This window comes from Notechis scutatus, chromosome 4 (genome assembly GCF_049901735.1).
Source record: "Notechis scutatus isolate UNSWTSFEM ecotype Mainland chromosome 4, rNotScu1.2, whole genome shotgun sequence".
Lineage (NCBI taxonomy): Eukaryota > Metazoa > Chordata > Lepidosauria > Squamata > Elapidae > Notechis > Notechis scutatus.
The window spans coordinates 144,451,622-144,466,512 of NC_142012.1; the positions used below are offsets into that span (position 1 = coordinate 144,451,622).

The 14,891-nt window shown below is 35.6% G+C and overlaps 1 protein-coding gene across 7 annotated transcripts in view; it reads right to left on the reverse strand.

Moving 5' to 3' along the window:
- Positions 1 to 14,891, reverse strand: part of PLCH1 (phospholipase C eta 1) — a 132,691-nt gene that overhangs the window by 31,994 nt on the left and 85,806 nt on the right. For all 7 annotated transcript variants that reach the window (XM_087965222.1, XM_087965221.1, XM_087965217.1 and 4 more), the window contains 4 exons: positions 12,475 to 12,678; positions 11,841 to 11,961; positions 9,705 to 9,876; positions 436 to 543 (listed from right to left, as the gene is read on the reverse strand). In XM_087965222.1, the coding sequence (XP_087821348.1) occupies positions 436 to 543; positions 9,705 to 9,876; positions 11,841 to 11,961; positions 12,475 to 12,678 (605 nt within the window). The remainder of the gene's footprint in view (positions 1 to 435; positions 544 to 9,704; positions 9,877 to 11,840; positions 11,962 to 12,474; positions 12,679 to 14,891) is intronic.

A 14,891-nucleotide genomic window follows, 5' to 3' on the forward strand; every position in this document is an offset into this window, starting at 1 on the left:
ATTCTCAGTCATCCAGGTCATGGTTGTCCCAAAGGTGCTTTTTCAGGAGGCAACTGGACTTTCTTGTTTTTTCTTTTGAAGACATTTCGCTTCTCATCCAAGAAGCTTCTTCATTCAGTTCTGACAGGATCCTTCCATTCCCCACTATCCTGTCAAAGCTGAAGAAGCTTCTTGGATGAGAAGCAAAACGTCTTCAAAAGAAAAAACAAGAAAGTCCAGTTGCCTCCTGAAAAAGCACCATTGGGATACTCAGGCATATCCAGGAAGTCACTAACTTCAAAGTCGCTTCATTAACTTTAGCTGAACTTTGGTTCTGTCCATGTCTACTTTATATTTACATTAAGGGAAAATCGGAACATTAGATAACTATTGAGGCAGTGTGGAAAATCTAGATTTAAACCACTATCAGAAAACATACTAGATATATGGACTTACATAAGAAAAATTTAATTTGCAGTCATCTTCAATTTCATCAGCACTATCTTCATCAGAAACCTCTCCTTCTTCAGCATCTGCACTGAGACTATATGGGAGCTTTTTACCCTAAAAATGAAAATAACAATACTTTTTTTAAAAAAAATGCTATTTCAATATGAAATTCAACTCTTACTCGTTCAGTAAAAAATAACAGCTTATGATAAATGTACATTAGAAATCTAAATAGATCCAATGATATTTACAGTAGCATCATATGAAATTATTACTTAGAAAATTATAATAGAGCAGGTACTATTGTCCAGTTTTATTCCAGTAGCTTTTAAATAATGAAATGATCAATGTTCTCCTATTCTCTGTTATCTAAATTAAAATAAACAGACTCTTCACTTTTTCTGATGTATATTTGAAGTAATCCTACACTTAGTAATGGATGATCCTGTAAATTCAAAATAGATTTCTGTCCCAGAGCATCACTTTAAGTGACTGAAGATTCTATCTTTTGTCCGTGCTAGTTTCTCAATCACTTCTTCAGAATCTCTTCCCATCTAAAGCCAGTTACATATTCTCCATGGTACATAGAACAGCTGTTTCTAGGATCTCTAGCTGAGCATATCACATACTTGCATGATTAACAGCATAGTATAACAAGAGGCTTGTTGAATCGGACCAAAAATAGATCAGATCCAAGGATGTGTATTCCAGTCAGATGCCTCCTGGGAAATTCACCAGCAAAAGTTGAATATAACATGTTCCCCTGCAACTAGTTTTCACAGTCTGAATTCAATATATAGCCATTAATGACAAACAACTTTTTCTCTTCCAATAATTCATCTAATCCCATTTTAAAAACTTTCTAATTAATGGCCACAGTCTTGTTTTTCATTAAAGAACAAGCTGACACATTTGAGAAAGTATATCTCTCTCTGCTCAGGCACATAATTGTATACACTTCTATTATCATTCTTTATATACTTTGCTTTACTAATTTAGTAGCATTTGCTAATTTGGATAGAGTGCACAGCCTAGAGTTCTATCCAACTGTGATAAATCAATCCCATAAATAAGAAAAAACATAACTGTCTAAAGTCCTGAAAAACCGTAATCAATCTTGGGTTGGGAACTAAGTCAATAAAAGGAAATTTCCAGGGCTCTAAAGTGCTCTATGAATGAAGCAACTTTAAATATAATGTAACTCAAGACTATTCCCAGACCCCTCCCTATCTGCAATAAATAGATCTCTCTTCATGAGCACCTCTTGACAGGGTCTCACTCAATCATAGTTTCTTAATACTTGTTGGTTAGGCAACAACAAGTGGTTTAACATTAACTTCCCATCAAATGGTTGTGCTTCATTTTAGAACTCAGTAATTTAACAAAAGTCTGGAAACCCCATGAAAACTAAATTGATAAGGATACATCAAATCACATGTACTGGAGATTTCTGAAGTGTATCAGATATACTGAACAGACAGGTGTTAGTATGTCCTTATTTAATAGAAAAAGGGAAAGAGGCTCATGTATTTAGGCAGACTGAGATGGTCCCATTGGTTAAAACAGAGTATAGGCCAGAGGTCCCCAATCTTGGCAACTTTAAGACTTGTGGACTTCAACTCCCAGAATTCTCCAGCCAGCATAGCTCCAGTCATGTTAGCGCAGGAATTCTGGGAGTTGAAGTCCACAAGTCTTAAAGTTGCCAAGTTTGGGGACCCTGATATAGGCAGAGAGACATGAACAGGTAATGGTGGTAGGACACTGTGGTAAGGGTTTAAAGTCAAAGCAGTTGAGTTTAAAGTAGTTGGAGTAGCAGTAGCTAGAGAAACAGTAGCAGTGGGGAAGAGTGGAGAAGAATGAATAATGAGTAATAGTGTGAGTACATGAGTCTTATGGGTGTTGTTTAGGAACCTGTGTTGTTTTTGGCTGTTTTGTGATTTGAGCCACTAAGCTGGATGTAGTTGGAAAAAAAAACCTTGACAGGCATAATGGTAAAATTATAACATAGCCTTGATTTATAGTTCTAGACTCTCCGTATTTCTTTTGCACAGTTGACAGAGTTATTGAAAAGGATATCAGGATTTAACAGCTGACAAGAGTAAGAAAGCCTTTAAGAAATAAATTCATAGAGAGCTTAGCTCTTCAGAAAATCCTTTTCCACCGCCACAACCTGATCCTCCCTGAACAGCCCTTTGTAACCGCTTGTCTTTTGATAAAAGATTTGGTGGCTATTTCCTACTCATCTTTGTTGGGCTTTTTTGTTCTGTGCTATGAGAAGGTTAGGGTTAATATTGAAGAGACAAAGACAAGTGGTGGCCTCTGACAGCCCATATAGGCAAGAAAAAAGAGGAGCATTAAGGAGATGCAGAGACCATGCAGCTCCTGTAACAGACTGGTGATTTGCAGCACATTTTACTATGGGATTTAAAGGTGACCTAAGAAATCATTATTAGCTAAAAGTGCCTTCATTACTTCCATCAAAATGGCTCCAAATAGTACATTAGTCACATACTGTAGTATCCTTTCAAAAGCTAAGCCTCACAGATATGAGCTTTGGCTACCCTTCATTCAAATTTTTTAATTCAGAACTTCCCAAACATACAATCTTGGAAATACGTTTATCAGGATTAGAAACTGGAGGGGCATACTTGTCTGAATGAAAAACTGGATGAAAATGATTTCCTTTTAACAGCATGAATGAGCAGGTTAATAGTCCGTTAGAAATGGATGCTCTAATCAGCCTTTACTTGGCTTACTGCTCTCAAAGTGAAAGGGTGAGTAACATCTCAAGGCGAGTAATAAACAGCTTTTCCAAAACTTTTCCCTGAATGTAAATAAACTGCTTCCACCCAGTTCAGTTATAAAAGGCAAAGACTCCCTTAAGTTAAATTCCTAATGACTGCATGAACCCAGTTATGCTGTTTTCTGTCAATGCCTTCTGCTGGCATGTTCAACTTCTCTACAACAATTGAATTCATGTAAATTTCATATCTAAAGCCAGAGGTGGTGTTCAGCAGGTTGTGACCAATTCTGGAGAACCGGTAGTGGAAATTTTGAGTAGTTCGGAGAACCGGCAAATACCACCTCTGACTGGACCCATCCCATCTATTCTCTGCCTCCCAAGTCCCAGCTGATCGGCTGGGTCTTCTTTTGTTGCCCTGCACAGGAGAACGGAGCTGAAAAGTGGGGTGGGGAGGGAATGGAGATTTTACAGTATCCTTCCCCTACCGAACCCACCAAGCCACACCATGTCCACCAAGCCACGCTCACAGAACCAGTAGTAAAAAAAAAAAATGAATCCCACCACTAGCTCTACTTAACTGCCAAGGCTGATAAAGTAACTTATAACCATGTAACTGATAAATGTAGGTGAGATACTATCACCTATTGAAACAGTTTAACCATAAGGCAGAAAAATTATCTACAAGAATTACCAGAAAACTCTACTAATGGAGCAGGAGTGACAAACTGGCAGCCAGCAGGCCAGATGCATCACATGCAGGCCACACACACCCTGGCTCCACAAAGGCAAAAAACATAAGTCATGTGACCTCGCGTGACGCAATTGAGTTTGACACCCGTGTAATAGAGCACCAAAGCTGCTAAATGAAATTAAATGGCTAAATGTTATCAACATCTTCAATCCATTCCTGAGTCAATCTCAAACTTACTATTTTAACATGGCTTCAACAGCTCCTATGTATACTTATCTGGATTTTCAGATTATTCTGAAAAATCAGTACAATTAATCGGTGGGAAAACTTGCCTCCAGAAATTGTGGGTGCTGCAACACTGAAGGTTTTTAAGAAATGGTATTGTCTGAAATGGTATAGTTCCTCTTGGAAAGGGAGTTGGATTAGAAGACCACCAAGGTCCCTTCTAACTCTGTTATTCTGTTAAATTTGTTAAATCACTTTCTGCACACTTCTTTAGAGACATTTGTCAGTTGCATAGATAGAGTTGCATTTTCACTAATGGCACAACATATGCAGAATGGCTCCTAGAAATGCATACCTACTGTAGTTTATAATCTATTCAATGGCAGGGCAAAAGTTTATTACTTTCCCTCAGAGTGACACCCAAAACTAGTCACTGTGAAAGACTTCTGACATTGGGGCATACCAGAAGTTTTAAGCCACATCTGTATGGTGTGAGTTTAAACTATGCTCATTGGAAATACTTTATTATCAATTCCTATACTTAGCAGGGATTTGAATTTGGTGGCCTACATAACTGCATCCAACTATGATCTCAGCTACATTTTTTTATATTGTGCTGCATTTTTATTGTTTTTTATATGCTACCCCAAGGAACTTAAATAGATATGGATTTTATTACACAAACACGCTAGAAATCAATCAATTAATCTTATAAAACAAAACAGTGAGGGAAAAGCAACAAATTACACTATGCATCTCCATATGCACAATATAATTTGTATTATAGGCTATTTGAGACAAATAAATGGCTGTGAAAATTATTTGCCAGAACTCTTAATTATTTCATTTTTCATCTATTAAGCTTTTGTCTTCATAACTGCACAATAATGGAGTTTCCGGTTTGTCGGCTTTGCGAGCGGTAGGGATTCGCGAAGCTGCGCGATCCCTGCCGCGCTAGCCGTTTTTGGGGCTCCGATCCGAAAGGGTGCGGAGCAAGGCTGCCCTGCAGGGGCAGCTGAAGGTAGGGGGATCCGGAAAAGGGTTTGGGGGTATTGCAGACCCCCTCCCTGGCCGGCAGAACCTCCTTTTACCAAGACGGCGTAGCGGCGGTCCGTAATGGCCGCCACAAAGAAGCCGGCAGCTGGGCAAGTATGCGCTGGAGGAAGAGGAGAAAGTTTTTAAAAGTGAAAGTCTTCTTGGTCGATCCAGGACTCTGAGATATATTTAATTTAATTCCTGGAAGTGATGGCTTTTTGGATGATTCTTTCCATAAGAGAAAGTAAGCGGCAATTCTGAGGTGCTGAAAGGAAAGTTTACTCTCCCTCCCGACGGAATTAACAAACGGATATTGAGAAACCTGTTTTTTTTTTCAGGTAAAACTAGCTTTATGGGATAAGTCGGAAGGGAGAGGACAAAAAATATATCTATCTGGCTGGATTTTGTTGGAGGAGATGCCTTAAGGATTTGGAGACAGAAAAAAATTTTTTTTTTAATAAGGCTTCAAAACACAGATTTGGATTTTCTTTTTTCCTTTGTCTGATACTACCCCTGGAAGAGAAAGTGGGAATTTTGGCTTGGCTTGGATTGATTGAGGATTGTGGACTTTGGGATTGTCTTATTTTCCTTTTGGAATATTTTGGTTGGAGTAAGAAGAAAGAGGGAAAAAAGAAAAGAAAAGATTTATAATGGCTTTCTCCCTTGAGGAACTGAGGGATGAATATGAGCAAACAAAAGCAGCCTGTAAAGATGGTATGGAAAAAGCTTTTCTATTTTTAGAAATGGCGTTGGTTAACTATGAACAGACAATGCGACAGATGGAATTACAACAAGAAGAAGACGAAGACACCATCTTTAATGAATCCCAAAATTTACCTAAGGAAGAAGGAAGGAAGAAAGTGAGGAAAATGAAGGACTTAAGATCTAAAAAAAACATTTAAGAAAGAGAAAAATATGATGCAAAATAAATATAATGATAGCAAACAAGAGAAAAAGGGAATACAACAGAGAAGGGATGCCAGCAAGACAGAGGTTAGAAGAAGGGGGTAGGAAGATCGGGTGGGGGAAGAAAGAAAGGGGAAAGGCGGAGAAAAGCCACAAAGTTTTAAAATTGGATGGGAAAAGAGGAATCTTTTTCAGGGATAAAGGGTAAAGTATAATTTTTTTTAAAAAAGATTTTGCAAGGTACATAAGACGGTATTGTAATATTTGTATTAGAAATAGAAAATTAGAATGGTTTAAGAGTTAATAAGAAGTTAAAATGTTGAAATGTTTAATAATGATTGATTTTTAAAATGTAATAAAATATTGAAGGGAAAGGCAATTAGAATGTTATAAGATTTATTATTTAGATTTATTATTTAACTACGTATTTAGGAGGATACTATGTATTTAAACATTTCTGATTTATTACTCTTTTTATTGTTATTAAAAGTAAAAATTAATTGATAGAATGTACCAAGCAGAATCAGATTGGATATTAGGTGTCATTTTAAATGTTAATCTAATATTTAGGGAGAGGATAGAAAGGCATCATACTCTGATTAGAGATTTCAGGAGAAATTCTTTTTTTTTTTCAGTATAAGGAATGAGATAGAGTGATAATAAAGGATGGGCAAAAGATACAAATTTAATGATTTAAATTAAGATGGATTGAATAAGATAGAATTATGAAGAGTGAAATGTGGAGAAGTATATATAGAAGATACAGAATGGTAAATAAAATAGGTAATGATCTGTAAGATGAGCATGAATATAATTAAAGCCCATATAAAGAGAGGTACCGGGGGCCAAGTTACTTTACTAAAAGATTTTTTATATGTTTGTTTGTGTCTGTTTATGTTTTTGAGAAGTATTGGTGAAACCTTTTAGAAGTATAGAAAGAAAATGACGATAATCAAGTCAGAAAGAAATAGAGGACAAGAGATGTTTTTATGTTCATTTAGAAATGGTTTAAAATAGAATTGTATTGTATAAGATAAGGCTTTATCTGACTTGTAAAATTTATAATGGAAAAAGGTTCAAATATGTAATGGTTGATGATGATTTGTTTGTTTTTGAAATTAATAAAACTTGTTTAAAAAAAAATAACTGCACAATAATGGATTTAAGTGTCCTTTTCTATCAGAGAAGCAGTTATGGCTACTTTAAAAGGCAGTTGGCACATGTAGCTTGCAAACTTAGTAGTGTTATTTAGAGCAGCAGTGTGTTATTTGCATGAGCTGATAAACTGAGATTTGGCAAAGCATTTTGTTAATAAAAAATACGAGTAAGATTGATCTTCAGGAAATTAAACCTGCTTGTTACAAGGTGCTCTGATCTGACTCATCCAATTTTGATTAGTTCCAAATTCCAATAAAAACGTACTGTTCTACAGAAGATACTGTCCCCTTATTTATTTTATGTCATTTTTTTATCAGCACTGCAACAGCACTTGTACTAAGGAGGATCACATGAAATAGAAATGCACCTAGTCAAATAAAAGTCACATTCAGGAAACACATATCTGGCTTGGGGTTCACGGAGTCTATAGTGTTCCGTTTCACCCCACTAAAGCCTTTTCTTTAGAAGTATCAAAGGGCAGCAGCTCAGGGAAAGATTGTAGTTTTAGAAAGTCATCAGATATAGCTAGTGCACTCCCGCAAGACAGAATTCAAAAGAAATATAAAACGTAAAAGGTGACAGTTTGGTGGTTTTGCTTTCCACCAGAGTTTTCTCTAGTTTGGGTACTCTAAAATAGGAATGCTGGTTTTTTGCCCAAAATTCCAAAAGGAAGTTGTCCATTGTTGAAGCTAAAGCATCCACATCTGCAGAATTGGAGAAGGCTGCTACAAGGATATTGATACTGATAACTGGTTAATCTAAGAGCCAAACAAGGACGCTACAGGTGGCCTGGAAAAATGGAAAATCTTTTACTGTTTTTTTTTTCAGTGGATACGTGCATTGACCATCATCATTGTCAATCATGATTTCATAGGGTATATAAATTAAATATATTCAAGTTTAAATAATAGCCAAATGCTGTATTAAATGATACAAAAATTATCTTATTTTGAATAAACGCTTTGATTAAATGTTGTCAAAAATATTCATGTTGGGGATCTGATGCACTGGCAATTCAACTTTATCTAAATAAAAGTATTAATTTGGAGATGACTTCATGAAATATTAATAATGAAGTAATTAAGTATTAATAGCTCACTTCAAATGTGTGAAAATCTTCTATCTACTTATGTCTTCTGTTTTACATACAGGAAATAAAGATCTATTGTGTAATGTTTTGAAGAGCAGAAACAGAATATAAAAAAGAAATTGTAAGGAAGCAGGGGTTTTTTAACTAAACTTTGGGAATTCTTTTATCATATAACTTATTCAACAGGGAGATATATTACATTGGGTGGTGATTTTCTCTCCTTCAGTAGAGATATTCAGCAGAATATGGGTACATATTTCCTATTTATAACAGAGAAAGGATATTGAACTTGATCATGAATGTAAAAGGTATAGCTTGGGCAATACATAGCCCTTCAGTATCATTCTCATGCCTCTCTTCAGAGGTCTCCTGATAAGGAGTAGGTTAAAAGGTTTTACAGAGGAATTATTGAGTCTGTCATCTGCACCTCTATAACTGTCTGATTTGGCTTTGCAACCAAACAAGACAGACACAGATTTCAACAGATAATTAGAACTGCAGAAAAAATAATTGCTACCAACCTGCCTTCCACTGAGGATCTGTATACTGCACAAGCCAAAAAGAGGGCTGTGAAAATATCTACAGACCCCTCACATCCTTAACATAAATTGTTTCAACTTCTTCCCTCAAAATGGCGCTATAGGGCACTGCACACCAGAACAACTAGACACAAGGACAGTTCTTCCCTAAATGTGATCACTCTACTAAACAACTAATTCCCATAACACTGTCAAACCATTAAGTAACACTGTATTACTATTATTATTCTCATCCTTCCTATTACCTATCTCTTCCAACTTATGACTATAATCATGTTGCTTGTATCATTACAATTTATATTGTTTTATTTGTTCCCTAGTATGATTTGATTGCTTATTAGTAACCTATGACTATCACTAAGTGTTGTATCTTATGATTCTTGATGAATGTATTTTATTTTTTCTTTATGTACACTGAGAGCTTATGCACCAAAGACAAATTCCTTGTGTGTTCAATCATTGTCCACTTGGCCAATAAAGAATTATATTCTATTCTATTCTAAAAATGTCAATCTTTTTTTCTTTTGCATTTCCAGGGCTGGAGATTTAAGAGTCTCCTAAATGAATATCTGGAGACTTGCATATGCTTAAGGTTTTCTCCTAAAAGCCTCCCAAAATAGACCATGGTATTACTCACTTTTGAGAATTGTCCTTGACACTTTACAGAAACTATTTGGGTCTTCAGTTTAATAGAAGGATCCCATGATCCCTTCCATTTTAACATTCAGTTATTTAATTATAGTTACACACACAATCCCACACCCCTACACATTCAACATGATTCCGGAGGAGACATCTCATCTGTAGACAGAATCTGGAAAGAAAACAAAGGTAGATAAAAGATTGAAATTACAGTTTTCCAGCAGGCTACTCTTTGTCACTGTTTACCTTGATTAGGATTTTGCCTTTCAAACTCTGAGGACTTGGAAGCTGCTTGAGATCCCCATTGTTCACAGAGGTCAAATCTAGTTTGTCACCAAAAATCTCCTTGAGGTACTGGGCAATTTTCTTTTGCTGTTGAACATTACAGTGATTTTCAATAGACAATATAATTGGAAACCTAAAAATGAGGGGGAAATCATGTTTTGAAAATATTAAAATCACTGCAAGGCAACACTATTTTTTATCTTCTGTGAGTAGATTAATCTCCTGGGAGTTCCCAAAGAAAACAATCAATCTACAGTTGCTCACTGAGGACAGAAAGATACTAATGGGTAAGAAAGAAAAGGAAGGATTATTCGACTCCTCTTTTCACTTAGTTTTCTTCAACAAGAAGATATGTATTGCAACATATACTTATGAGGAGAAAGATAAAAAACAAGCATTACTACTTGAGAGTGCCCAACATGTGGTCAAATAATGTATATTTATTTAGACTTAATTTAAATTTCAGGAAGCCGAAGAGTCTGACTCTGAAGAAATTTTAATAAAGGACTAGCAAAACTTTTATGTATTATTAGCTCTGAAAAAATCCTGGAGTACTGGTAGTGCCATATAACTTGAGGAAGACAAATCTACCCCACCTTCAAAAAAGGAGAGATGGAAGATCCAGGGAACTATAGATTTGTGAAATTTCTAAAACAATGTCATACAGAAGGTCAAGATTTCTTCTCTTTACCTTCCATACTGCAGAACAAGGAATAATGGATTTCACTACAGCCAATTCTAATTTGATAGAAAAACTTCCGAACTGTAAGAGCACAATTAATTAGCACAAAAGGTAGTTGTTTTTTCTTGACTAAGTAGGCTCAGTAATGGCTAAACCATCCTCTGCCTGAGATATTTGAATTTGGATAACTGCACTGAACAGAGGTTTGATCTCAGTCATTTCATTTTTGCATAAAATCATGTTTGATAATCATGGATAATATAGGAAGAGAGGAAGCAGTACATAGCTCCATGGTCTTCCCCATCTGCCTTCATTACTCCTGGACTTAGAACCATTTGTTTAGTGACTGAAGTTACAACAGCCCAACAGCAACTTTCTGGCGAGCAGAAGGGGGAAGCCAGATTCACTTAACAACCATGTTACTAACTGAACAACTGCAGTGATTCACTTAACAGCTGTGGCATAAAAGGTCATACAGTGGGGCAAAACTCACTTAACAACTATCTTGTTTAGAAACACAAAATTGGAGCTCAATTGTGATCATAGGTCAAGAAGTATCTATATTATTAAACTGACACTGACAACGGGAAAAAATGCCTTAGATAGCAGAACTGTTTGAGCAGGTAATTGATAAATGTTTTAACTTGAAATCTAAGCTGGCTAGTATCTGGAAGAGAGACATCAAGGAATATGATAGCAATAGGCAAGATTGGAAGAAGCATGGCAAGCCACTTCTATACTGTTATCAAGAAAGCTACATGGTTTTGCTCATGACGGCATAAACACAACCATGCAATTTTCTTGATAACAGTATAGAAGATTGCATGGTTGTGTTCAACAGTATAGAAGGTTGCATGATTGTGTTCAAATGATGGTTGCATGGTTGTGTTCATGGAGCTAAAGTGAATTTGGTGGTTCTTTACTTCCATCTTAGCAAAAAAAAAAAAACTATGACAAAGACTAGTTATGAAATACTGGAGGAAACCCCTACTACCCCAAATAATCTACACAAGCTTCCCTTGTATCTAGACTTCTGGGAACTGCAATTGAAATATTAATAAAATCTCTGTTTGAAAAATGCTACCCTACCATCTTCAAGACATTTATCCTTGTAAAATAAAGCCCTTTAAATACAAAGACATTTCCTACAATAAATATACAGGGTGCTTTGCAAATCTTACGACACACTAAATTGAACACTTCCATTATTAAAATGAAAAGAAATGTGACTGAGAAATAAAATTTTCTGTAATGTTGGGGAAAAAATATGTTATCAATTTAACAGATACTTTAACATATTATTTACAAACGGTAATGAAAAGAGATTTGCACAACTCTCTTTTAATTGATTACAATATTGTATAAAATACACAAACCAGAAGGTATTGTTTACATACTGAATATACTATACTTACTCATTCTTAGTAAAGGCATTTTTGTTTATTACATCGATTACATCTTTAAAAGGTATTTTGGAAGTAAGGGTATAACCATGATGCACAACTGGTTCTCCATCTGGGCCATCCCAGCAATCAACTATCAAGATAAGAACATTATATGTTAAATAAATATTTTGCTGATATTTTTCCCTTCCAAGTAAACAGGCTGAAAAGAGATCAATGCCCAAAGCATATATTTGGCATTTGAAAATGCTATTCAGCAAGTGGACATTCTCTTATTACATGCATCAAGTGTCATGTTTCATAATCTATAATCATTTGCTGGCAAATGATTAAAGCTGACAAGCTATTATTACCACACAATAATAGCATCAGTTTTGCTGGAAAGGAAAGTACATCAGAAAAGTACAAATGAGAATACTTTTACTTAGAGCTGTATGTATTAAAAGTATTAATTTTGTGCTGTATTTTCAAATATTTATTTATACAGAAGCATAAATTATGAGTATTTGGTCATATTCTCCATTAAATATTTTGTATGCTTTGAGAGCAGACATAGAACAGAGTAAATGTACGTGTATGGTGACATATTTAGTGTAATAGTGGAAACTCCACAGCAATAGACCACCAAGTGAAATAAAGAATACACCTTCAAGACATCGGCAGCCATCTTGTAAGACTCGGGTATACATCTCTATTTTAGACTGAGACAGAAGCTGGTCTCCAGTTAGATATGTGTTGTGGGAAGAAGCAATAAAATAGTTGCAAAGAGGTTGCTCCATATCCTGATGTACCTCGCTGTGCAGTGGATTGAACACATCACAAGCCGGACTGCACATAAAATTGGTAAAGCCTGTAAAATTAGAGAAAATAGCAAAATATGGAAAAGTTGTATATGAAGCACACAATTTTAGGCCATTCATGAAGGAGTAACAACATAAAATAGAACCTATTCAAGAATCAACACTCAGATACTTTCTTTCAAATGTCATTCTAGCATTCCCCAAATGGTTACTGTTGAGATAACACATCACCTGCTTTAATACTTCATACATTTTGATGCATAATCATAAATCACTAATCACTTCCAGTCCATCAGTAAGCCAAAACTGAGATTTAGATACACATCCAAATTCACCCAAAACATATTCAATGCTGAAATGCTTTCCTCATCTTGTCTATGGTCTGTTTAGATCTGAATCTTACAAGGCAAAAGCAATAGCTATTTTAGAATTGGAATTTATTTGGTAGCATTTAGAAAACACAGCAGAATTGTCGCAGTGTCATACCTTATGACTATTGACCTGATGTATACATTGATTGTTCTATTCTAAAAGCAGGCAATACATACGAAGCAGAGGGAAATGTTTTGGGTCCAGAGTGGGCATGCTCTCTATAGCTGTTGATGGAGATATCCCTTTTATTGAGTCCTTACTAGTCATTCAAGATCAAAAATATAATACAGTTGAATTAAGCAGCTATCAATGTGGTGACAGAATTGTGCAACACAGCTGTTCCACCACCAACATGGTTTTCCAGAACACACAAGGTCTCCACACATCCTCCAGAAAATCCATATTTCCTTTCAGCATAACTGGCAAATATAGAAAGGGAGACCACTTCAGATTTGAATATTGCTCACTTCTCTTCTGCTCCCATTCATGTCCTATTATTATCATTGAAGGACAGCTCTCCTTGCACAAAGAGCCACATGATGGAATTTCCCCTTCAACTGCAAGGATTAGTGAATCTCTTGAAAGAAATAATTTGTAATTAAACATTTCAAACCAATAGACATATATTTGTTTCCTCAGATTTCCCTTAACATTGAAATATACGCTAGCTCATCATGAACACAAGAATGTCACCCAGATGGCATACAAAACTGATTTAAAATGACAACAAGTACAAAAGACTGGACAGGTTTAAAAAAAAGTTTTCCCAGTTCAAACCGAGTATATAGAAATTATTCTAGTACAATATGCAGGAGCCTGACATTAAGCTTATATATTAACCATCTTTTCAGATTGTTTTCTCCAGCCTACCAGAAAGGATGTTTGTGATGAAAAGAAAAAGGACAGTCTCACAAAGACCCTGGAGAGCTTTGTTTTGTCAATTTTGATGTGCAGTTTCAGGAAAGATGGCCCACACTGTCTAGTTCCATCCATATATTTTATTCATTCACTCATTGATTCATTCATTCCACAAAAACAGGTCATCATCCTTATGATGGTAACTTACTCAACTGTCCTCAAAATTAATTTTCATCTTTTAAAAACTTGTTTCACTGTAGCCCAATGCTGCTTAAAACAATATTGAGTTTAACAATGTTAAACTTCTGATCTTTATCCAAAGAACAAGATGAAATACTAATGAGATCTTTAAAATGACTGAGTCTACATACTAACCAAGCAGTCAACCAAAACACACTCTTTCACTAATAATAATCCAAGTGTTTGAATTAGGAAGTTAAAATGGGTAGGCAGCACCTTATTAGCCAAGTAATTTTCCACTCAGATGATAGGTGCACCCATGCAAATTTTGTTTGTTTCTGGCCTTTACAAAATTGGATGAACAGAAAATTAAATAATTATAAATATGTTCAAAAGGAATGTCCTTCAGGGTCAGCTGTATGGAGCAGGAGAAATGGGATGGAATGTGTATCATGATGTAAACCTGTGTCCTACTTTCTTATGTCAGTTGCAATGATGCAAGTTGGAAAGGACAGGACTGTGTCATGTCATCATTTTTTTTTACTTGCTACAGGCACTGCTGGTCAGCCAGAGACATTTTGATGTTATTGGCATTCCTTTAAACCCAACACAAAGTACACAGTATTCTAACTTGGGTTATTTTTTTTGGATTATAGCATAACTTGTGTAAACAAGTTAATTTGTTTACACATAATTTGTGTAAACCCCAAAATATGTTGCTCAATGATAGGGCCTGCTACTGTGATTTCTTCATATAATACTAAAAAGAAGCTCTTCTGATTCTGCAGGAAATAATTATCTTGGACCATCCTTCTCTGTTCAAGAAAATGTTTCCTGAGAATTGTTATGAATT